The 25,587-nt window shown below is 36.5% G+C and overlaps 1 protein-coding gene across 2 annotated transcripts; it reads left to right on the forward strand.

The window, feature by feature from the left end:
* Positions 1 to 316: 316 nt before the first annotated feature.
* ano5b (anoctamin 5b) lies at positions 317 to 24,406 on the forward strand. Of its 2 annotated transcripts, XM_032559739.1 has the most exons (21): positions 317 to 624; positions 5,957 to 6,001; positions 11,606 to 11,670; positions 13,335 to 13,439; positions 15,452 to 15,520; positions 15,681 to 15,965; positions 16,098 to 16,217; positions 16,706 to 16,821; positions 16,911 to 17,045; positions 17,254 to 17,359; positions 17,666 to 17,726; positions 18,030 to 18,181; positions 18,865 to 18,939; positions 19,033 to 19,258; positions 19,348 to 19,526; positions 19,630 to 19,727; positions 20,092 to 20,222; positions 20,342 to 20,547; positions 20,640 to 20,818; positions 21,790 to 21,895; positions 21,994 to 24,406. In XM_032559739.1, exons 1-21 carry the CDS (start codon positions 549 to 551, stop codon positions 22,216 to 22,218), a joined length of 2,760 nt encoding a protein of 919 aa, XP_032415630.1. In that variant the 5' UTR covers positions 317 to 548; the 3' UTR covers positions 22,219 to 24,406. The 2 variants fall into 2 exon arrangements, with proteins under 2 accessions (XP_032415630.1, XP_032415631.1); XM_032559740.1 differs by lacking the exon at positions 5,957 to 6,001.
* The last annotated feature ends 1,181 nt before the right edge of the window (positions 24,407 to 25,587 follow it).

Genomic DNA, 25,587 nt, shown 5'->3' on the forward strand with positions numbered 1-25,587 from the left:
GTGTTTTAAGATCTTGTTCAATGTGCCCTTTTTTAACTTTGTCCCTAGATGGCGGAATTGTGATGAAATCCTATGCCAATCTTCTCATGTTTCGATTTCAAGCGTCAAGGTAAGCGCCTCAACAAATTCAGAAAAAAACAAATCAATATTAAAACAAACAAACCTCTTTAAAAAATAAAAGTTGGCGCACCTTCTGACACACAAATGAACAATTTAAAATACGAAGAATCATAATAATAATAATAATAATTTAAAAAATTTGCCGACGGAAAAAGGGGCATCGCCACTCCCCTTTATGCGCGCCTGGTCTGTGCGCGCGCATGTGAGCCCAGCAGGGTACAGTTTCACTGACAGTCGGTCATTACGTGATTATGATCCACCGATCTCCCATCGATCTGATCAGACTCAACCCTTTCAGCGTCTGACCGATGCCTGTTCCTTGCACGGTGGATTCTCCATCGACGCGAGGGGAGACGGCGGCATCCTCACTGCCTTCCCCACTTTCCTGAAAAGGTGAAGCAGCCTTTATAACCTCACCGTTTGCCGCTATGAGACGACTAACGGGAAAGTCGAAGGAGGAAACTTTGATCGAGCTGCAGAGCGCCTCGGATTCTCAGATCACAGGTGATTACACGCATTTAAGCTCATTGCTATTAACAACATATTTGAGTTTGAGTTTTCATTCTTCTCAAAACGGGAATACTTGTGAGTAAGACTGGCATGCGTCCACCTCTTGAGGTGAAGCAGCACGCTGCAGCAGTGATCCTTAACCCACTGAGCTGGTAACCCCTTCCTGAAATAAGGCCACTATCGTGAATGTATCCCCGTGAGGATACCACATCCAGGTCAAAATGCAACCACAGTTCAACAAGTATATTTTCATTTAGCGGATCTTTTCGCAATGAGGGCGGTGGTCGTGTTAAAACATGTACATTTTAAATGTTTCCAACTCCTTTACACGTCAGACATTAGTTAGACAGTGATGGATGGAGGACAATAGCAGAGCTGTCCATTATTATTGTGTGTTGAAGATGTTTGGCAAAAACTGGTCACTGCATTACGCCATCAATAGTCACCAATGGGCCTGCTTGATCACAGGGCTTTTTTCTTAAGATGCAGAAAAGGGCAATAATTAGAAATGAGAAAAGTCAGTGGACAAATGTTTGTTTTCTTCTTATCTGTGTTCTGTGTAATTGCCTCCTCTGAGATAGTCTGGCTTCACTGACTCTGAGTTGAGCTACAGTTTGGTTTTACATAGCTGGTTCATTAGAAAACACTTTGTCATGGAGTGCTTGCATGGAATTATCTTTGTGTAATTACACGATTTCTGAGTATTACTCAAAGTAATAATAATAAAAAAAACACACAGACAAAAAGAAGCTACCACTAGTGTAAAATGCAGAGATTAAGCAGAAACTGATTACATGTAATCTGTGTCTTTGGTCAGAGAGAGATGAGGTGACTTATTTCTGTTTGTCATCAACAATGGGGAAGTCATTACGTTTGAAATAGTTAACGGTACATGCATCTGCAGTAAAGCGTGAATAGAAGTGTGAATAGAAGTGGTATTGAAGAAAAAAGAATTGTACTCAAAGGCCTGTTATTCTATAAAATTCTTTATAATGTAAAACCTGCAAATACAGATCTCTGACATTGCGGATTAGATTGATAAACAGCATCAAAAATTGAAACACTTAATATGCCAATGGTGATTTTTATCTTATGTTATAAAATCTCATGAGTCTCATTCATCCCAGGTGAGCTTAAAGTCTTCATAGGAAAAAGTCTTATACTTAATGCTGGTCGATTAAACTCCATCAAGAGAAAAGTAGTACTGAGATTTCTGATCTGAATAAAAGATTATTTTTAATTTGTAGCCATTACAATGCACCGTGTGGGTATGTTCTTATAATTTTACATACCCTGTCTACTTTTCTGATTTCTGATTTTCCAGACATTGTGAATAATAAGAATTTGTTCACTCAGTGTTAGTGACTGGGTGAAACCATTCAATATTAAACAGTTTTTTTTTTTCTATTTGTAAACAATAATGGCAACAGAAACAACCCAAATGTTTGCATAGCCTAGTTTTTACCATTGTGGATTGGCCTCTTTTTTGATTGTCTACAATTTTTGTAGAGGGTAAACTTTTACATTCTTCTAGGCAAAAACTCTTCAGTTCGTTTCAAGTTATATGAATACTGTTTTGCATAAAGTGCAGGACTTAGAGCTCCTCAGACTGGTGCAACAAGTGGCGCTTCATGTCGCTGGCATACTAACTGCTTCTCTCTGCATGGATACATGAACTACTGTATCCATGCAGTTCATGTTTTCCTGTATTTTTTCAGACACTAAGTTTTACCAGGATGTGCAAAATTTATGATCAGAACTGTATTCATGTTAAAAATGCAAAGATTTTTGCACAAACTGTAATTTTATTGAGTTCTTTACAGCTAACTTCAGCAAAGCGCAATCTTTACCACCATTTGGCCACGCTGTTTTTTTTATTAATAAAAATTCAAACCCTTAGTTCCTTTTGTGGTATTTTTTTTCCTATTCTGAGATAATTAAAAAAAATTATTTTATAGAAAATTAAATTACAGCTTAATGAACAGGAAATAAAATCTTCTGTTAAAAGCAAACAATTTGTCCACTAATTTATTTATTTCTTTGGTTCCTTGCCATACTGGACAATGATTACAGATCCAAAATAATCAGGTTAATGCCACCGTGCATTTGCTTCAAAATTTCTGTAATTATCTACGTAAATGAGCTCTGCATGAAAGATCATCATGGAAAAGGAAAAACAAACACTCCTGTAGAATCACTCAGAGTTCACCAGGCATAATGAACTCTACACCCAATATTTTGTGCTTTAATTTCCGACCACCTAATGGCGTAATTGCTAGTATAGACAGGCTTTTAATTATACTTGGGTGAGTTGTGAGTTAATAAACTATTCTTGGTCTGTGGAGGCTTTGCTCATGCTCTTATCAAGAACATGTCAAAGGGGAAACAGAGAGCAGAGGAAAGCCTGTGTCTTTGTTTGGTGTTTGAGGTGTGCTACCTTGTTCGCAGCTGTCCAAACAGTGATTAGGCAGCCTTTGCTACATACTTGTAACATATTGTGCTGACTAGTATGCACTTAATTAACATGGGCATTATTTTTTCTAGACCTTAAATAGGTGAATGCACTTTTTAACTTGATGTTGCCCAGATTTCCATTTCAATAAACCTAAAGAGTGTCAGTTTTATTACAGCAGCCAGGAAGCAAAATACATTAAGTAGCTCTTCTCTTACTGATAATTATAAAGATTTATTTATTTTAAGATTTGCATTCATTGGCAGCGATCTCAATTTGCTGTATATCACACAGCCAGTGAAGTCATCTTGTTGTCAGAGGTGAAGCAGAGCAAAAGGTGTTGCTATGGAAACAGGCTTTGTAATTGCGTTATCCGGTCAGAGAGATCCACGAAACAAGATGAGACAGCAAAAGATTTCCCTGAAAGGCTTAGATTCCAGACTTAAGTAGTAGAAAAATACAGTAATTCAAACATCAATTAAATGTTTTCCGGTTTCTAATTTTTTAAATACAGAAAATATTGTCTGCTTGAAAAGCATTTATATGTGTAAAGAATAGTTACTCAATACTTGTATATAGTTCTTTTTGCATAAGTTGCTGCTCATCTTATGCAGCTCACCTGCTTGTAGCTCCTCTGTGTTTTAGGGTCAGATGTATCATTCTCCTTTTGAGAATACTGCATGGATTCTCCAGGGGGTTTATGCCAGGCAAGTTTACTAAATTTAGTTCCTTGGACAGTAGTCCACACCTTGTGACTCTTCCATAAACTTTTGAATGGACTTTACATTATTTGTGCCCATTTGTCTATTTCACTTTTTCTTCCACTCAACTTTTTATGAACATGCTTAAATACAATCCTCTGTGAACAAATCAATGACCTTTTGTTGGTTAACGTGTCGTCTAAAAGATGTCAGTGACAGTCTGTTTTTCAACTGTCAAGTAAGCAAAGCCCCACATGATATTTTTTAGGGCACAGCATGATCATAACACAGTATTTGTGATAAAATATGTATGTTTTTAGTTATAATTTTCTAAGAACCTAAATTTTGGGTTTTTGTTACCAGTAAATTATAATAATTTAGATTAACATGACCACCTGAAATATTTCATCTTGCATAGTGAATCAGTGATTCAACATGCGAATGACATACGAGAGATTTACTGAGATTTACTTTTTAAATTGAATCACTGCATAAATTAACCTTTCAATAACATCCAGATTCATTTAGATGCAATTGTAGAATCCGATTAGATTATCTTAGTTCAACTGTAGATCAGAACTTATACGCACATGTCCCTTTCTACCTTTACTTATTTACTTTGCATTCATTTTCATAGAACAGGAATGAAATCAATCATGTGAAAGACCAGTAAATAATTATTGTTATTTAGATATCAATTACTTTGAAAGCAAAGTAAGCAAACACATTTTTAGTGCATAGCAGCTCTTTAAAAATGCTTCAGGATTCAGTTGCAGGTTAAAAGACACAAAGGTTGTTCTTATTTTTGCCTTTAATTTCAATCATGTTATTTAAGCGTTCTGTGTCAAAGCATGTTTTTATTCTAATCCTTTATCTTCAGAGTCTTCCCCCTTACCTGACTCATGTTTTGGATCTAGTATTATGTTTTATATAAGTTACACTGTGATATTTGAAGGTGACGTATAATCCTAACCAATCTTGACCTCCTATGCTTCAGAAAAAATCTTAAAGTTATTTTTTTCTTTGAGAGAACAATATCCTAATGATAAGAGAGGAAGCTAGTATTTATAGGTGGGCTAACAGGAAAACACAAACAGTAAGACTGTTTCTTTTCTTTTTTCTTGTTTTTTTTTTTTTGCTAATTTATCAAAGTTTTATCTGGTCCTAATGATCAGAGTCTGTTTTGTTTACTATTTCACTGTCAATAAATGTGAATTTACAATGTGAAGGTCCATTTCAAAACATATTTCAAACCTCAAAATACGGAGCGTTATTTATAAAAAGCTATTTCTTGGCTTGAGCAGTTTATCAAATTTTCCTTTAGAACTTTGCAAGCTGCAGGCTTAGCAGGAAATGTGGTGTGTGAGATAGAGATGATGTCTTGTCAGAGAAGACGTAGGGCTGGGTTTAATTTCAGGATGTTGTGGCTTCTCTCTGACACAGGGCACTGCATGTCTCCTACACTATCAGGACTTACTGTTTGCCATAAATGTTTATATATAAATGCTGCTGTTTGAATATAAACACTAATGACTTTGTGGTCATTTTGGTTTTCTAATTTGTGACAGTGTTCAGAGATTTCCACACTTGCACGAATCAGTTGTGAGATCATTTTATGTTTTGTTCCTTGTTCTTAAAAAATGCTGAACATAAAAATACATGAAAATAATTTGCTCATTAATATTTCATTTTCTGCACTTCATACTCTTTTGAGACGACTTGGCATTAATCAGACATTTGCTAAGAGTGAAGTTGCAAAATAGGACGTTTCTCCACTTGAGAAATGTCTCATGTTGTCGTAATCTGTTGCTGTGTTTAGTTACACCTCATATTTTTGGAGCGCAAAGAAACACAACTCTTGAAAGCCAGAAAAACAAATGATGTGTTGGTTTGAGTGAAATAATCTTGCAGGCACCTACACAGCCTGCCTGAGTCATAGTGAAAATCTGTTGTCTTGATACCCACTCAGGAGTACACAGCATGCTCTGCAGCAAATGAAAGTGTGTATTTGATAATCTTTTGAACTACTATAGTGCTTTTACTTGCCATGTAGTAGTTTGCCAAAGTGGAGCTGCACTACTTGTGAATGTTTGTCTTGTGCACCTTTAAACAGAAAGGCTACATTTTCCAGTTTAATTCTAGTCTCTAACCATTTTCTATCTGTTCTTTGAAGATGGCCCTGCTGTTCTGACTGCATTCAGGATAAACTTACACTCAGGTACGGGCAGATCTGAGGCTTCATGTCATGCCTTGCTGTCTGTTCTCTTGTCATCATATAATGTCGTTTCTCTTGTCAAACGCTGCTCTCACATCTTTGGACTCTCATCTTTGGTCGACCTTATTACTGTTCTCCGATGCACAAGTGCGTTGCCGTTTTCAGGTCATGGAGATACAAACGTCTGCATGTTTGTCTGTCTGCTTTTATTCAACTTTCATCATTCAGCTTCTGGTTGTGTCCCTCTTCTGGTTGCACAAACAACCAGAAGAGGGGATGTGTTCATGGCTATAGCACCGGTCCTGCAGTGGTACATGCAATAATTTTCTGCAGTTAGAAGATCGCAAGTGTGTCCTAATGAGGGTAACATGATTGAGTTGTCTTCCATTTTCTATATACGTTCAAATTCGGGTGGGGGGAGTCTGATGTCTAGCTCCACAGTGGAGAGTGTCACCTGGCGTTCAGAGCGCTGCAGGGATTGAAAAAAGATAACCACACCATGCATCCACAATCACAACCAAGGATAATGTAGAATTTTCAGTTAACTGGAAAAGCGTGTTCTTAGGATATTGGAGGAAGCTCAAGCACACAGCACAGACGCTTTATTTTTGTACACAGTCATAGGAAACACTTTTTATGTGTGAATCCCAAGGAGTGCTATCATTCTTCTCCTTTTAATAATGTTGTCTATTTTAAGAACAAGCTTTAAGATTATTCATCAGCCTTAAAGACCTGCAACATCCTAAGATTAGATGATTATCAAAGTGATTTTTAATCAATCAACGTTAACATTTCTAAACTGGCCAAGGTGATAATCAAGTACATGTATCCTAAATTGCACAATAATGCACCATAGGAGTACATGACTTGTTTAAATGCAGTTCTTGCTCCTGCATCTTGCTGTGCATTTATATACAGATGGGTGTTTCCAGTGCGAAACAGATGACAGTGAATGTGATATTTTCTTGTGTGTTTGGGTAAGTGGGTGGCTGACATATTTGTTGTTTTTTTTTCTTTTTCTTTTTTTTTTTTTTACATCTTTTTGTAACAAAAATAGTAAAGCGAGGAAGACAACCCACACAGAGAGATGCTGGCTGTCTTTCAGAATATTCATTTCAGTGACTCAGGAGGTGCTACACCGAGGAAGGACTGCAGTTCTGACATTATGCATGCTGAAATGCAAAATTAAACGACTGAGCACTGCATGGGTTCACAGATGCTGCAAAGCACTGAACTTTGTTCTGAGAGGGACGATGGAATTACTTGTGTGAACTACTGCCAACGCATTAAATGCAGCAAATCAGCTCATTCTTGTTGTAATTTATGCCTTGGCACAAGTGACTTCCTCCTCTGAAAATATCTTCCACTCAACTCTGTTCATTCAAAGTATTACTGATACTGATAATACTCTCCCAGGTACTTTGGTGATTAAAATGACTCATGTCACAAAATGCACCTAACTTTAAATAGAAGATCAATAGTATTTTTTCTATAACAGAATTCAAATGAACTGGAGGATGTTATCAGCAAGAGAGGAACAGGTGATAGATAGCAGAGGCAAAGGAGAGAATCTTCTAAATAATTAAATGAAAGAACATAAAACAGACAAGAGAAGTAACACAAACAAAGCTGAAAACAAACTACAAAATAGAAAAATCAGAAAGAGAAATCCATAGACTTTTCTTGACTTTAACGATTGAATGAAATAATGTAATTATTTGAGATCTGAGAGATCCTCTCAGATCTCTAAAGGCTTAGTGGCAAACTCGAACTGCACTAGATGAATGTCAATTTGTATATGTCAGTATTGACTTTTACAAGGGATATATTATACCACAGATCTTATTATCACCCTGACGTGGTTCAATTTACATATAAACCTGAAACATATTGATCTGAAAAGGCAGGGATCGTGCAAAGATGTTTGCTTCCATTTAAGAAAGATAGAGTTACAGTGTCCTTGTTTATCTTGATGATGTGGTTTTGCTCAATGGTTTGCTATTGCAGTTTTTAACATACAGTTGAGGTTTAATTAATATTGTTAATTGACTTTTTAAATTCATTTATTGTTTTTGTCCCTAACTTTAACATTTCAGGACACATTGGGAGCCTTGTTTCTGTGCACATCCTCTGACCACCACTTTCATGCAAGGCAGGTAAAGTGTCATGCCCAAGGACTAAACAAGCCAGACAGATAGACCAGGGGATTGAACCGGCAACCCACCAGTTACAGAACAATCTCCAACCACCAGAGCCTCTGTCACCCTACTACTTTGTGGTTGAGTTGCTCTCTTCCAATTCCTGCCAGGTTATTATAATATCTCTTAGCAAGGACATTAGCAAGTAGCAAGGACATTTTATTACTACTAATTGAACAGATGATGGTACCCTATCATTGTACTGAGCTGTAATTTATTGAGCTCCAATGAGTCTCCCATTCTTTCACAGATGTTTGTTGACAGAATATAAATCCCTCTGGGCCTAATTTAACACTCATATGGCCATGGAAGTGAATTCAGTGATTTGGAGGAATGATCCAATGCATTTTTCATTGGAGAAAAAAGGCACCTTCTTGCCATAGGACTTTGTCGTAAAATTCTTGAACTGGAGCTTTGTTTCAGATAAACTCTTTTAAAGTTCTGTTCATCATCATCATCGCCTCTCATGTGAAACTTTGTCTTTAATTCGGTTGCTTATATTCTCAACCAATTGGACCTGTTATTTCGTCTGTATAACGTGGCATGTTCTAGTCTTCATCCAATGCTTGGGTTTCTAGTGATGGTACAGTTATATAATGATGATATGGTAACTTTCTGCTTCCTACTTGAACAAAGGTTGGATGCACATGTTTCTGTTGATAAAATTTGGGTATTTAGAAAAAAGGAATATCTGAGTGTTTCTTTCACAAGTTCTCATAAAGGTAAACATGCAGTATGGACTGATTCTCTCAGCTATGTGCCAGTTTGTGCCTTGACTAGACAGTAAGCAGAGCAGCTGCCCATTTTAATACAGTGTTATTTCTGTTAATATATATTATTTAGAGAGCAAAATACCCCAATATATTACAGCAAAACATTAGATAAGTTAAAAGGTACTTTTAAATAGTATTTGTTATAATTTTGACAACTAATTTAATCTCACAGAAAGCTAAGTGTCACTCAGATGAAGGGACTATTGACAAATATTTTAGAGTCTGATGTTGCATGGATTCAAAGGGGATCTTCTGTAAATAGATAAATGGCTCATTAAGATGACCTAGTAAAAAGTGGGTTAGAAAATGAAGCTAAAATGAAGAGTTAAGTTTAAGACTTAACTTTTTCAAGAAAAGCATGAGAAGGATAACTAACTTTGAAAATATACTTGGTGTAGTTGTTTAAAGTTTCCAGTTATTTGTATGTCTGTAGATTTAACACACATTCTCCTGGCCTTTTGCTCCTGTTTGCTCAAGCTGGCCTCTGATAGCTGCCAGTGTGGTTGGAGTGAGGCCAAAATACTGAGACAAAAAAGGAACAAGGAAAATTGCTGCTTGGAAATAAGTAAAATTGAGGCAAAGAGCCAATCACTCTTCCTACGAGTTTCATGAAGTGATGTAGGCTTTTTGAATCTTCAGAGAGACTCTTAACTCATACCCATTCCTTTCTAGTGAGTCTCAAGGCCTTAAGTTGAACTTCCATGACCGTTTTTGTCTCATTGGCTCAGGCTACTGCTTGTCAGATGAAAGTTGGCAGCCTGTGCAGCTGTCTCGGAGCAGCAGGAGCCTTTAGACCTACGTGTTTTTCCAGACTTTGTTTCGTTCAAGGGGAGGTCAGTCTCGTGGTGCGGCAGCAGCAGCAACTTCAGCCTCCAGCTCCTCCCACTCTCCAGTGTCTTCATGCAGCCTCCCCCACAGGAAGCATTGCTTTTCCCACCATTCGGGAATAAAAGGAGAGCGGGCAGAGCAGTGCTTCATGAGCACATTTCCAGTGCCAGAGTCGGCCACGCAGGGAGAGGGAGGAATGCAGTGTGTCAGTGTACAAAATATGTGTGTGTGTGCTATGGTCTTTGTGCTACTCATTGCTCTTGACGCTGAGTGCTTGCTAAAATAGTAAAGTTCTGTTGAAAACAGATGAATTGTTATTGGGTTGTTGTTAAATTTCGGTTGTCTGAGCTGGATCAGGATTATTAGACTGGCTTTGTGTGAACATTATTCTTCTGCAGCGCATCCCATATCCTAAAAGAATATAATTCAAGCATACACTGGCTTAGTTTAATTACTATGGTTTTAGGCTGAGGGGAGAAGAATACCATTTTGGGAATCGTTGTTCTCTTTCATTGTGTGTAGCTGTAGGAAAACTGGATGCTTGTTTATAAAGTCAATTCTTGGATTTCATCATATTGCTTCCTGGGTAATTTTTTTAAACAATGCAAAGACTTCCCCACATAGTTTCCATTTGACCAAGTATTGTTCCAGCCGACAGGATGTTAATATCACATCTGATAATGAAACACAACAAGACGATATGCAAACAGCATCTGTGCAAACAAGTGAAATCTAAAATTAGCTTAAACTCCACAGCCATTAAACAATAGAAGAGACTCCTGCTAGCTGGTGGAGATCAATTACACAGTATCATCTACAAGCCCCCGAGCAAAGACGTTTAGAAAGTCTGAAAATAAACAAATCTTTTAGAGCAGTAACATGTTCTCACATTTATTCTTGTTGATAATCAAAGTTTCAATGGAAACATTTAGTCAGCTGTGATAAAACCCAAATTAAGAAGTTTTTTTTTTTTTTTTTAAATTGTGAGTATTACAAAACCCCCAACAATTGCTGTAAAACAGATGAAAATGAGGCCTATTTAATTTATACTATACTTTTTAAAGTTGATTAATGTCTCAGGAGTTTGAATTATTATCTATGACATCCTATTTCTTTATTGTGTAAATATATTGTGAAATAAAGCCCCATTTTTCTTGAACACTCTTCAAAATGAGAAATGGGACAAGAAAACAGGCCACTCAACTTAAGTAACTATGTGCTGATCTTTCCAAGTTAGGATATTGCGAGACATTTAGAATACACACCCTCTCGCTATGAATGTCATAATTTGTTAATATTTATCTAAGAAAAAAATCTAAGATCAAAGACTTACTTACTTACCTTATATGCATGTTTGGAGGCTGGTTTCTTGGGCTGTCAGGTTTCTGGGTCCTGGGTTTTGGGGGCACAGCTGCTCTGTGGGGGCCTACTTTGATGCTAGTTGCAGTTTTGTTTCAATAAAATCAATCATGCAAATAGGATACCATCTTCAGATATCCTTTTTGTAAATCTAGTCTGCCCTGGCATATGTAAGCACCCGTCTTATCTAGATGGTAAGCCTGAAATGCCAAGACATGACACATAAAGTGAAATAAAATCAAAAGTTTAATTTGAACAAATTAGGCTGACATGTATCAGAGTGACAAGTCTTTTCTTTCTAATTATAGATAAATGTTCACTTAAGTCAGTTAAAGATGTAGCCATTTTCAAAGACAAAAAATTAAAACACTGAACTTTACTGCAAACCTCCACATTAATTGAACGTACTTTGTCCAGATTAGTATTATTTGTTTGCTTTTGTTTTGCAGATGACAGCAGCGGTAATGGGGTCAATGCATTATGTGAAGGAGGCCCACTTCCTGGACATTCAGAAGTAAGTTCTGATCCATTTGAAGGCCCGGTTGGAGTGACAAGAAAGCCATTTTCAGTGAATTAGAAGTAGCTTGACAGTTCAGTTTGAATAAAGACAGCTTCTTCACACAGTAGCTCCACTGTTCTGTCGACACCTATAAACAATTTGTATCTAGGTAGCTTAAAGCTAATTAAAATATTTAATTAGCTTTAAGCAGGAAAATCTAATTTCCTGCTTAGAAATTAGTCCAGGATGGTCCAGGAAACTGGACCATTCTTTCTTTTTAACACAACAGCAACTTCCTGATTCTGTGCTGGTTACTTAACAACCTGAAAGCAATAATAACATGTGAAACTCTTTCCACTCTTATTATCTTTCTAACAAAATGCTAACAGTTTTATGCTATATCATACGTTTTGCCATTCAGTGAATTCACATCTTTTTCAGTGTTTGAAATTCCACTATTAGTCTATCTAAATTTAGACTTTAATGCTCTGCAAATGTAATATTTGAGAATGGATTTAAAATATTCCCTTCTCTTGTGTCATAAAGTAGTTGACAGTTCTGCATATCTGTGGAATTTCCTCTCTGCTGATGACTCTGTTTGACTTTTGACTGACGTTGAGTCACAGTTTTAATTGCTGAGTCACAAGACTTTGTGACTCTCAAAGAGCTCCTTTCATGACTACATTGGTGAGAGAGGAATAAACTTCAGCTGCTCAAATTGGAGATCCGTACTCGTTGCTTTGTTTTTCAAGGATATGTGAGGACATCCAACCGACTGAGGGAGCTTTCTTAATTAATAAAGCTAATAACTGTATGCCAGCTCAGACGTTAGAATTAAGTACTTATTGTTGGATATTTAGTGCTAATATTATAATAGTTACTAATAATAGCAGCACCCTGGTTATAAGGAAGTCCGTTAGTGGTTGTCAGGATGTGATAAACAAGCAGGGTGGAGTTCAGCTAACGGCTCCATAAGCTGCTTTTGGGCGTAAAGTACAAGAAATCTATTATTAACTTGTCACGGTCAACAGGATTCATTTCTTAAAAAGTGGTGCTAATTTTACAGTCCTTCACTCAAAATAATTTATTTGAAGTTTTTTTTTTTATAGAAATCAATCTACGAGTCTTTTACTTTTTTAATTAGCAGTGAACTCTGCACTACTGACTCTTCTATCAATAAGACATGTGTTCACTATGAACTGCTCAACTATAATAAAAGTGGTTTAGCGACTTTTAGTAATAGTGCTGTCTTATGAAATTCAAGTCATTCAAGTTCAAAGTAAAACTCATACAAAGTTAAAATCTTCCTCCTTTGCAAGTATTTTTTAGTTACTAAAAAGGAGTTTCAGTTTAAATCAGCAGAAAATACATTAGGCATTCAATCATCTGAAAGTTTAAAGTTTAAAATTTTACTATGTAAGTGGATTTAGCTGCATTAAATGTGTTTTTTGCTCCACCAAGTTATTTTTGTGTAATGACAGGCTAGAATTGGACAGCTTCCCGTTTGAGCTGGCACTTTGAGTTCAGTTCCAGCATGGAAACATAAAATAATATTACCTTCTATTGGTCTCTTACACATACTGTATTCAATAGGTTAAATCCTCTAGTGCAAACAGATTATTTTTTGTCAGATTATTCATGTCAGTATATTTTGTGTTCCATCATTGTTTCTCTTTCAGACAGAGAGGCTTCAACCAAACAGAGACACAGTGTTCTTCAGGGACGGCGTTCGCAGAATAGACTTTGTTTTGTCTTATGTAGATGATAAAGATGAGAGGAAGCAGGTAAGTTTGAAAATGTTGTTTCAATAACTTGACAACTCAGCAAATATTCAGTGCTGCCACTGACTAACCGCAACACAGCCAACATTATTACACAATCAAATGTCGGAGAAGTCTGGATGCTCAAAAGAGGAAGTAAGATTCTGGATTTTTTCTGAAGACATGTGATAGATATGATGAATTGTTGTTTTAAATTATATATATATATATATATATATATATATATATATATATATATATAACAACTATAATAGGCCAAGTATTATTCTTCTTTTAAGGGAGGAAACATATTACACCTAATCATAATAAAAGTCTGATTGTTTCATAGGCTTATTGTTGAAAGACAATAGCAGAAATTCAAAATTTTTTGTTTCTTTATTGAAGCCACAGTGCTGACAATATCTATACTAGTAAACTTGTATCTAATCCTAAACTTAGGCAAAAAATTATGATTCAGGAACAGTAACAACAAAAAGATCCACTGTGACGTAGACCATTTTGTCTGTGTTACTTATAGCTTGTTTCTGGTGCCCCCAAGTGGCCAAAATAGCTGAGGTGTGAAACAGAGAAAAAAGGTTAATGAAATGCACGATTACATAAGGCTGTATGAAGACTGGTTACAAGTTTAAGATTTTTTTTTTAGTTTGTTGTTACTACAATGTATTGAGGCATTTGCCACATTTTATTTCAAAGGAGACAAATCTTATCACCTTTAAGTAGTTCTTTCAAAATTTACGTTTGATCTTGGCTGCTTTTTCATTTAAATTTTCAGTTCAGACTTTGATTAATTAGAGGTAACTTTTATTTCTTTGAGAACAAGTAGAAACTCAAGAAATCTTTTAATAATGAGAAAGCTCCTAAACCAAACAGATTAATCAGTGGTCTGGACACAAATAACTGTTTCTCTTGAAATCCATTTTGCATGCACAACAGGTTTGGCAAACATCTGTAAATTTTCTGAATGTCTGTCACTCTGTCATGACCTCACTGCCCTGACTATACTACAGATTATACTACATTTACATTTTGACAAGCAAGTAGGCGTACTTGCAGTGGATGCTGATGTAAACCTTATTTTAATTTCTCTTATTTTGTGGAGAATGTTAGAAATTAGTGAGCTGTTGTGATAGTTCATCTATATGGATGAACTATCAAAGCGCCTGAATTGTTGTAAAACAGGCTGTGTAGTTGGTGACCGCACAATCAATCACATAATGTATGCGGATGATTTGGTAATCTTATGCCCATATAGTGCTGGCCTTCAACAATTACTAAGGGTCTGCTCCCAATATGGATGTGATTTTGATGTCAAATATAATGCTAAGAAAAGCAATGTCATGATTGTTAGAAGTAGAGCAGATAAGCATCTGATAACCCCTGACTTCTCTTTATCTGGCATTGTCCTCAATATATGCAATGAAATTAAATATCTGGGACATTACATAACTGATGACCTATCTGATGATCGTGACATTTGTAGGCAGTATTGCATGATGTATGCACAGGCTAATATTTTGATCAGAAAGTTTGGTATGTGTTCATCCTCTGTGAAGGTAGCTCTTTTTAAAGTTTTTTGTACTTCATTTTACACAGCCCATCTATGGCGAAGATATAAAAAAAGTAGCCTGCACAAACTTTATGTGGCATACAATGATGGCCTGAGGCTCCTACTCAAAGTGCCTAGATGGAGCAGTGCCAGCCACATGTTTGCACATAACGCTGTTCCCACATGTGCAGCTGCGCTCAGGAATCTCATGTATAAATGTATGTGTAGATTACCCGTGTCATACAATAATATAATAGCAATTTTAGTAAACCCTGTTTTTAGTACAGCGAGATTTTTCTCAAGATTGTGGAAACATTGGCGTCATCATTTATTTGTGGCTCAGTGACTGTCATGTTTCTTTTTGTTTTTTTTTTTTTTTTTTTTTTTTTTTTTTTCTTTTTGTTTTACTATGGACCTCTTTTGTGTCTGAAATAAAGATTGATTGATTGATTGATTGATTTACTTTCAGGAAAGGAGAAAAGAATTTGAGGCCAACCTTCTGAAAGAAGGTCTGGAGCTGGAGACAGAAGACAAATCGGTAAGGAGTCTCAACTGTTAAGTACCAGCGCCATCTAGTGTATATTTTTTGTGGTGCATAAAAATAAACTGAAACCATCTTAAAGGGATTATTCAGTGTCCGCCACATGTTGCTGGTGATGTGTTTCTCTTCTCTGTTGTTAAAATGATTTCTCTGTTAGGAGTCGAAAGACCACAAGACATACTTTTTAAAGATTCACGCGCCGTGGGAAGTGCTTGCCACTTACGCGGACGTCCTGAACATCAAAGTTCCCTTCAAAGAGAGTGGCATGCAGCCTGGTCAGGACGTCCATCTGGACTGGCTGTCCTGCCCTTTCCGCCTGCCTGACCACATCATGCACCCTCAGATAGACTACTTCACCTACCCCTTTGACAAGAATAAGGTGGACTTCTTCCTCATCAATGACAAAGAAACTTTCTTCCCTCCATCCACAAGAAACAGAATTGTAAGTATAAGAGATTCGTGTTGGTCTGATTTGATTGAGGTTTTACCCTGAATAATTTGTGAAGATGTTTTGTGTATTTAAAAACTGTATTAAAATTTCTAATCTTTCATAAAATATCTTCCTTGCCATGAGGTGTTTTATATCCTGGCTCGTGTTCCGTACTACAGAGAAGGTCATAAGGACAGAGAGAAGACAGGCGTCAAGCGATTACTCAACAACGGGACATATACAGCAGCCTTCCCCCTTCACGATGTAAGGCTGATTATTTCAAACAGAAGGATTGCGTAGATGCTGGGAATTTATTTGCTGAGTTTCTTTGCTCCATCTTTTTATCCAGTTTTATTCTTGCTGCCGCTTCTTTAGAACTGCTGAGATTTTTTAATTTTTTATTTATTTAAACAGATTTAATACTCCTGGATCTGAGTCTTTAGAATACATTTAAATACATTTAAAATTGAATACAATTAAAGTTGTGTCCATTTGTAAATTAAAATGATCAGAAATGTATAAGAAGAAGGTTATTTTAAAGATGTGCATACTTAGGCAACCAGGTTTTTGCACCATTTTTGCACACCCCTTCCCCACTCTGTGTAACGGTTGTTGAGCTAGGATACATGGCAACAAAACCAAGAAAACAAACCATTTCAATCAAGAAAACCTTGGGTTTATGAATGCAACAATTGAGTCCTTAGTTTAATGGAAGATGTTCATGACTGTGTTAACGTCCCTCTGGTTTTCAGTGTCGGTACTGGAAAAGGGCAAGAAATGCAGAATGTGAGAGCGAACGCTTCAACTTGTACAAGCATTGGGCGAAGTTTCTCTGCTTTTACAAAGAGCAGCCTCTGAACCTGATCAAGTAATCAATTTTCACACCAGATTTTACATATGCCCACTTGTTGTGTATTTATATATATTTTCATTTCTTTGTATGTTTGTTTCTTACAGGAAGTATTATGGAGAAAAGATCGGGATCTATTTTGCTTGGCTGGGCTTCTACACTGAGATGCTGTTCTTTGCAGCTGTCATGGGTGTTATATGTTTCACCTATGGAGCGCTCAGCTATGGCAACAACAAATCAAGGTTAATACTTCTTTGGCACAGAAAGCAGAATCAAGTTTATATTTGTTGGGCTGTTTTGCTTCAGCTAGTTATAGATACATTTGCCCACTTTTTACAGAAATGTCACCACTTATTCCCTTCCTTCAAATGGTTAAGTTTATACAATATAAATAAATACTATGACATTTTGCTCTAAAAAAAGGCAAATGCTTTTTCTTCTTGCGTTTAGTGAAGAAATCTGTGATGCAAAGATCGGCGGCAGCATATTGATGTGTCCTCTCTGCGACAAAAAATGTCCTTTCTGGAAGCTCAACTCCACCTGTTTCTCGTCCTGGGTAAATATTATTGACAGAAACAATAAAGTTTGCAGTACTGTGTTAAATACAAATGACATCAAAATGCAGTTGGGGAATTTTCAGTTGAATTTAAGCTGCCAACATGGTTTTATGTTGCAACATTGTCCTCATGAAATAATGTCTTATCAAATATATTCATTTAAAACGGGTTTAGACTGAGCACAGTCAATAACACCATCTTGATCGAATCACCAGCGACCTGCTGAGTAGACAGTATGTCTCAGTATTTGTGCCGAAAATCCTCTGCTTCTCTCTGGATCATTTTTTTTTCATTCTATCTCCCAGCAATCCCATCTGTTTGACAACGAGGGAACCGTATTCTTTGCCATATTTATGGGGATTTGGGGTGAGTGTCCATAGATCCAACAAACTCCCCCCCATTGTTTTACAGTTTGAACCTTTTCACACTAAAAGATTTAACCTTTTAACCAAACTGCTCTAGAAAAACCTGCCAGCACAATTATGTTATTCTCCAGGATTAGGGCAGCACCTCATGTCAATTAAAATCCAACACAAACAACATTCTGCAGCATGAAAAAACAACTTATTTCAGAAAAAAAATGATACAGACTACATTATAATGTATCAATAAATTGTTTTTAAAAAATATATTAAATTTTATGTATTTTTCTATAAACGTTTTCGGCAGTAACTCTGTTCCTGGAGTTTTGGAAGCGACGTCAGGCCCGACTCGAGTACGAATGGGATCTGGTGGATTTTGAGGAAGAGCAGCAGCAGCTTCAAATCCGCCCAGAGTTCGAGATCAAATGCACAAACAGGAGACAAAACAAGATCACACAAGTGGGTGATACCATCATTTCAACAACAAATAAAAACCTACGTTTTGCTGATATACATATAACAGTGTAAAAGCGATCAATATTTTTTAAAACCATATGTCTGAACAAAGCCTAAAAAGTTCTAAAACAAAATTTGGTACATATTAGGTTTTAATGTAAAAAATGATTGACGTAAAATTGGTTTTAGAAATTTATTAGAGACATAGATGTGATTTGGATCTACAGGACTCTGATTAGAAGTTTAGACAAAAACATCAAATTTAAAAATGTGCAAGGCTTGGGAAAAAAAGGTTGGTAATAATGGAAAAATGCCAAAAAGCAAAAACTCAAATCAGAGATAGCTTCACTAAACTCATTTAAGCAGTTTTTTCAGTTGTAATATTCCAATAATGACATCAATATACTCTATTTTTTTATTTGTGGGGTAAATTGAGAGGTGGTGGTACATGTAAGGTATGAGACAAATATTTCTGTTGGTGTAGCTATTATTTAGGACTATAATCTATAATCTAGCTATAATCTTATCGTTAGATTTCAAATAAAAAATAAATACAAATAAAAAAAACAACTTTCATAATTAAATCAGATATCTGCTAATTTTAGCTAGGAAGCCCTTAAACATTGTTTGGATGCATTTCCTCCTAATAGCACTCAACAAGTAGTAAATTAGAACTCATCTTTCAGGAAATGGAGCCATATCTTCCTGTCACAAGCAGGTGTGCACGTTTCTGCTTCTCTGGAGCCACCGTCATATTCTGGGTAACTGGAAAAAAAAATAAATAAAAATCCACATCTTTGTCTTTGTTGCCACATTCTGGTAGCTCTTCCACATGTGAATGTCTCTCTCTGCAGATTTCTATGATCGTAGCCTGTATCATTGGGGTGATAGCCTACAGGCTGGCTGTATATGCTGCCTTTGCAAGCATCATTAAAGATCCAATGAGAAAGATCCAGTTGGTGGGGAGATTCATCACTCCGCAGCTCGCGACATCCGTCACCGCTTCCTGCATTAATTTTGTCATCATCATGATCCTGAACTTCTTTTACGAAAAAGTGGCCATCTGGATCACTGATATGGGTAAAGAGATTAAACTGATTTAAGGCAGAGTCCAACATGCCAGACTTTTTTTTTTTTTTTTGCTGAAAGTGTTGTTTGCTTTGCTGCAGAAATCCCCAAAACTCACCTGGAATATGAGAACCGGCTGACAATAAAGATGTTTCTGTTCCAGTTTGTCAACTACTACTCGTCCTGCTTCTATGTGGCCTTTTTCAAAGGGAAGTTTGTGGGCTATCCCGGCAAGTACTCCTACATGTTTGGGAATTTAACCAAACTGAGGAACGAAGAGGTGATTTATCTCATTCATTGCGGATCATCTTTTCACATGCCCTTTCACGTCTGGTGGGGAACACGGAGGGTTTCATGTAGAATAAAGATTCTCTTTGTCCTAGTGTGATCCTGGTGGCTGTCTGATTGAGCTGACCACACAGCTGGTGATCGTCATGGCTGGGAAACAGGTGTGGGGGAACATTCAGGAGGCTCTGCTCCCGTGAGTCCATCAGTTTTTCACAAACAAAATAAATATTTTTAAAAATTACCAAACATGGGCGATTCGTTTTTGAAATTTTTGAATGAATGAAAAAAGATGTCTTTTTTAAAGAATTTTTTTTTTTTTTTTTTACACTAAACACAAGTCAGCATTTCTACAATCTACACTGAGAAAATCACTTTCGAAGGAAATAAACAAGTTGCATTTTCTTCTAGCATGGTCAACATATTCTGCTTCCAACATATTTAGAGGCTAAGAATAGGTTAAAATATACACAAATTTAGCTTTCCATGTATATAAGAATAAAATTGCCACCTGAGTTTGTAATACATTTTTTGATTTTGTCTTCGTGGCTTGTTGACAGGTTGATGCGCAACTGGTGGAGCAGCAGAAAGGGACGACACAACCCGGAGAACCATTCCAGCCGCTGGGAGCAGGACTACGTTCTGCTGAACTTTAGCCAGATTGGCCTGTTCTACGAGTACCTCGAGATGGGTGAGAGACAAATAGATAAAGACGAAATACAGCATATACAAGTGAAATAACTGCGTTTTCTAATTGTTTTACTGCACCATTTCTTTCTCTTCTCATGGCCTCTCTTCATGTCTTTCCAGTGATCCAATTTGGCTTCATCACATTGTTTGTGGCCTCCTTCCCTTTGGCCCCCCTCCTCGCCCTGATTAATAACATCCTTGAAATCAGAGTGGACGCCTGGAAGTTCACCACCCAGTTCAGGCGACCAGTGGCATCCAAGGCCCGAAACATCGGAGCGTGGCAGGAGATCCTCAATTCAGTGGCGATTTTATCTGTTGTCACCAATGTACGTTTATGTTTCTACATTTTCTTGAATTGCTTTTCACAATTTTAAGCACCATCTATTAAGAATATTTCCTGTTCACTTTTTTTCCCCAGGCTTTTATCATGGCCTTTACCTCAGACATGATCCCCCGTATGGTATACCTGTATGCCTACAGTAAAGATGCCAGCATGAGCGGCTATATCAACAACAGCCTGTCAGTGTACAACATTTCACAGATACATCCAGACAACATGCCTGAGGACAATTGGCATAACTCCACTACCACATGCAGGTACATTTTTAAGAGTGCCAAAACTGAGACTTTGTTTATTTAATCCCTCTTTGTGTGAATCCTGTGAATTCAGATATTTTTCTATATCACAGAGGTTTTCAGTGTTTCATTATGTGGAGAAGAGAACATAATGTTGAGGGATTTCTGGAAATCTTTGATTTTAAAATCTGTTTTCAGTTCACTTGGTGCTCTGTGATTTACTTATCATGTCATGAAGAGATGAATGGGGTTTTTTTGTTGCACAATTTAATCTCCAATACAAGCTATGGAAGAAATTGTGAGCGTTAGCCCAAACTACTGCAGGGGATAATTTTTACGTTCAGAGATTGTGTTAGTCTGGACAATGAATCATAGTGTGGTTCATGGATTTCATCTGTGCCACTGCTGCTCTCTACAAGGACTTTTTATTTCATTCATTTATAATTGGTAGTCAGAGAGCAGTACATTGCAAATGTATTTTTACCTACTAAACGTACTTTTTCACCTAACAACCACAAACTTCCAACATTTTACTGGCATTTTATTTGGAAGACCAGCATACAGACGCCCATTCTTGTGAAGTAGAAGGAAAATTATTCATGGTTTTCAGATTTCTTTATTAATAAAATCTGTGTTACTGCGGCATGTGTTTGTATTTAAATACTCTATTGCAACAAGTAGGCTTCAGTAGTCACAATTAGTAACGAAAGTTTTCTTGTATGTCATTTGAACATCATGCTGTAGGGATGTCGCTCAGCAGACATGAACTTAAGGTCACTGTCTTCCAAGAAGAAGACAGTGACCTTAAGGTTGTAGCCAGAGCTACAAAGATTTTAGGCTTTTATATTCTTTGTTGTAAAAAAAGTTTGAAATCATGTGTAAAAAGAATCTTTAAATGCTTGCAAGCATTCTTCTGGCTGATAGATTTTTAAATTTTTTTTAAAGGTTAACAATATTTCTGTGATGCCTTTGTGTTTTTTTGTAATTTGTAGATATCGAGACTACCGTTACCCTCCAGGCCATGAGAGGCAGTACACCCACACTATGCAGTTCTGGCACATCTTGGCAGCCAAAATGGCCTTCATTATTATCATGGAAGTAAGACAACACAGTTCTGTTCCAAACTTAAGCACTCAAAACCAATATATGGCCAATATGTAAATCTCTGCCACCTGTTTTTTTTTTTCTTTCTACAGCATGTGGTCTTTGTGGTGAAGTTCTTTGTCGCCTGGCTGATACCGGATGTCCCGTCAGATGTGAAGGCGCGAATTAAACGGGAACGTTACCTGATCCAGGAGTTCCTCCACAAGTACGAAGTGGATAGACTGAAGCTCCAGTTGAGCGCCAGCTTCATCACAGAACCTCGGTCGGAAACATCCCTGACACCGGACAAACATGAAGTGGTTTCTGAGTGTTCATAACCTGCCTGCAACACTTCAAATGCTCCAAGCCAAGAAATTATTTTGTCAGTTTTCTTGCAAGGGCTTCCATCTTCAAAGTTAAAAATTGTGCTTTTCTTTTTAACATAAATGGGCCTTAGCACCTTTTAGGTTGTGCTCGTATGTTGAGATCCACTAAGGGAGACATTCCAAAAAGAAAAAACCTGGAATTAGTTTTTATTATGATTACTGTATTTTCCGGACTTTGAGTTGCACCATATTCCATAGTTTGGCTGGTCCTGTGTCTTACAGTCAGGAGTGAATTATAAATGTTTTTTTCCCCTCTTCATGATGCATTTTTTTGACTGATGCATTAAATATTAAATCATACTGCTGGACATGACCCAAGGATTAAACATTCCCTTCTGCAGCCTGGGGAAAGATAATCATGGCCTGAAAAGAAGCCGGCTAGAGCTGTGTTCTAGATAGCATCTAGATAGAAATGTCTCTCTGTCGGTGTTACTTTTCAAAACTACTGGAACAACTATGGAGGCTTGTGAACAGTGTCTAGAAACATCCTGGCAACTACCAGCATGAAGACTCTCTGCTAGTTGCCAAAGAGATGAATAGAAATGATTTTCCAGCAGGGGCTTCTCGGTCTTACCACTTCAATGAAGCCAACCGCCTATCACCCCGGATTTACTGCATATGTCTGCTCTCCGCCCCGCTGTGCACTTCACTGGCTACGCTGACTCATTCCTGACCTCCTGATTTAAAGCGCGGGCATCAGTGTGTCAGAAACTGCCAGCAAACTTCCAAGCCAAAGTTGACCGTTTCTGTGAGCTTGTTGAAAAGCAACTCAACACATATGCACTTATTTGGACATATCATATGTACAAGGTCCCCCCTCATGTTTAACAATTTCTAAATAAATGCGACGTATACTTCAATGCGTCTTACATATGTTTTTATAGTCTTCATGTGCCATTGTTTTGAATAATGTGAGTTATATTCCAGAGCTACGTATAGTCCGGAAAATATGGTAAAAACGATTTTTTTTATGCCATAGAACATTTTGGAAGAAGTAAAAGAATCATAAGTAAAATAAAGCAAACCTTATATCTGCAGCTGCTTCCTTTCTCTAAGAAATCCTCTTAAACTTTCCAAGTTTGCGACATAATAACACCTACATGCTGTGATGAAGCTTAATGTGATCTTTGACATACAAATTAAAGTGCAGATACTTTTTAAAATGAGATTATAGTTTTCCAAATTTTATTTTTTGCAATGTAACATGAAGGACTTATTTAGACTTATTTTATTTATTAGACAAAGGTATGTTTTTGTTAAAGATAATGTGATTGGAATATTACATAGTGAAACTATGAATGTAGAAAACACAAATATTTGATTATTTAAGAGTTGAAACAAAGTAAAAAGTTGTTTTTTTTTACTCTGTTTCCTTTCAAACTAGTAGCTACATAATGTTCACCTGCTCTGATTTATACTTGCAATGTTTAAGTTGTACAATATTGGTTTGTTATGATGTTATGGAGTATTATGTTTAGAGAAAACTGCCTAAAAACATAGCTTTGAAAAACCAAGTACCTCCTATTCACAGCAGCGATTCTAACAATCAGAAGTAGATTTTATTCTCACAGTTCAGCAGCTGCAGACTTGTAATCATACCTTTCACATTTGTTATCAGTTTGATACAGGACCTCTTACACATAAACAAAACATTTTTGCAGATTTAATTTAGTTTTTAATGAATGAATTTTGATTCTTTAATTAGTTTCTCAGTGTGTGTAAAAATGTACATACAGTAAATTTCCCATTTTAACTGTATGTCTGTGGAAAGGAACAGTTACATGATTAACTTTAAAGAGTTTAATTTCTTATCTGTTATATATAAAATATTCAAATTTTGTGTAAGATAGCTCTTAATTCACCTTGTGTTTTCTGTGTAAATAGTTTCAAGTCACACTATCAAGCTTTTTCTGAAGTAAAAGTACAAAGACAAATAGTTTTGCAATTTATTTTATTGATTTGCTTTTGCCCTGCAGCCTGAACGGTTACTAAGTGAAATTCTTTTATCTTTCCCATCAGATTAGTTGGTGTTGTAATAGCCTTCATAGTTCTATTAATTGCCTTTAAGCAGTGTCTTTAAACTACATTTCTTAAAAAAAAACAAAACAGCCTCTTTTTACGTGTCAGGGACCAGCCAAGATTAAACTGCTGTGCGTATTGAACCAGCAGATTTTAATGCAGTTTACATTTCTCTAAGATGGGTTTATGTTCTTGTATGTATTCAGATTTTTTAAAAATATAAATCTTACTTGTGGGCCTTTAATTTTTTATCAGAAGATTATCCTTGGCATATTTAGAAATAAGCCTAGTTTTTTTTTTATCTCAGGATTAAATCCAGTCTAGTGTTTGTTATGCGGAACTAAAGTGTGTGGAGTTGATCATGCATGTTGCATGGTGATTTCCCCATCAAATGCCTTAAACATATACAGTACAGACCAAAAGTTTGGACACACCTTTTAATTCAATGAGTTTCCTTTATTTTCATGACTATTGACATTGTAGATTCACACTGAAGGCATCAAAACTATGAATAACACATGTGGAAATATGCACTAAACAAAAAAGTGTAAAACAACTGAAAATAGCCCTTATATTCTAGTTTCTTCAAAGTAGCAACCTTTTGCTGTGATTACTGCTTTGCACACACTCTGCATTTTCTTGATGAGCTTCAAGAGGTAGTCACCTGAAAGGGTTTTCACTTCATAGGTGTGCCCTGTCAGGTTAATAAGTGGGATTTATTGCCTTATAAATCGTCATGAAAATAAAGAAAACCCATTGAATTAGAAGGTGTGTCCAAACTTTTGGTCTGTACTGTAAGTTGTTTTTATATGTTTTTAATGATACTTTTCTTAAATGCATTCTGTCTCATGTTGTCTGTTGCAGTTGTTTCCTATTTACTAGGCTTTTCTTGCACTTCTCAGTGTAATGTGTTTCTGGTTTAGTTCGCTGTAACTTATTAAACAGAGATATAATCTCTTCAAGAGGTCATTATGTGTTTTCTGTGTGCTCATTTGCTGCAAACCAACAAAAGTTGGTTTGGATTTCAAAAAGCAAAAAATGTCGGATAGACTTTTAAACATAATTCCTTTTTTTCTATCAGTAGACAACACAAGAACCAGTTTATAAAATTGTTCAGAATCTCAGTTTATCTCAGTTTATCATAAATGACATTTTGCACCACTGGGTGCACGGAGGTTGAGGAAAATTGCATTTTCAGCAGAATTCTTTAGGCACAAACAACAAATCGAAACTATGAACCTCAAAACCCAGCATCAATTGGAATGTACAGTATGTTTGATTGGATTAATTGTTTTTCTAAAG

The sequence above is a fragment of the Xiphophorus hellerii genome, chromosome 4 (genome assembly GCF_003331165.1).
Source record: "Xiphophorus hellerii strain 12219 chromosome 4, Xiphophorus_hellerii-4.1, whole genome shotgun sequence".
NCBI lineage: Eukaryota > Metazoa > Chordata > Actinopteri > Cyprinodontiformes > Poeciliidae > Xiphophorus > Xiphophorus hellerii.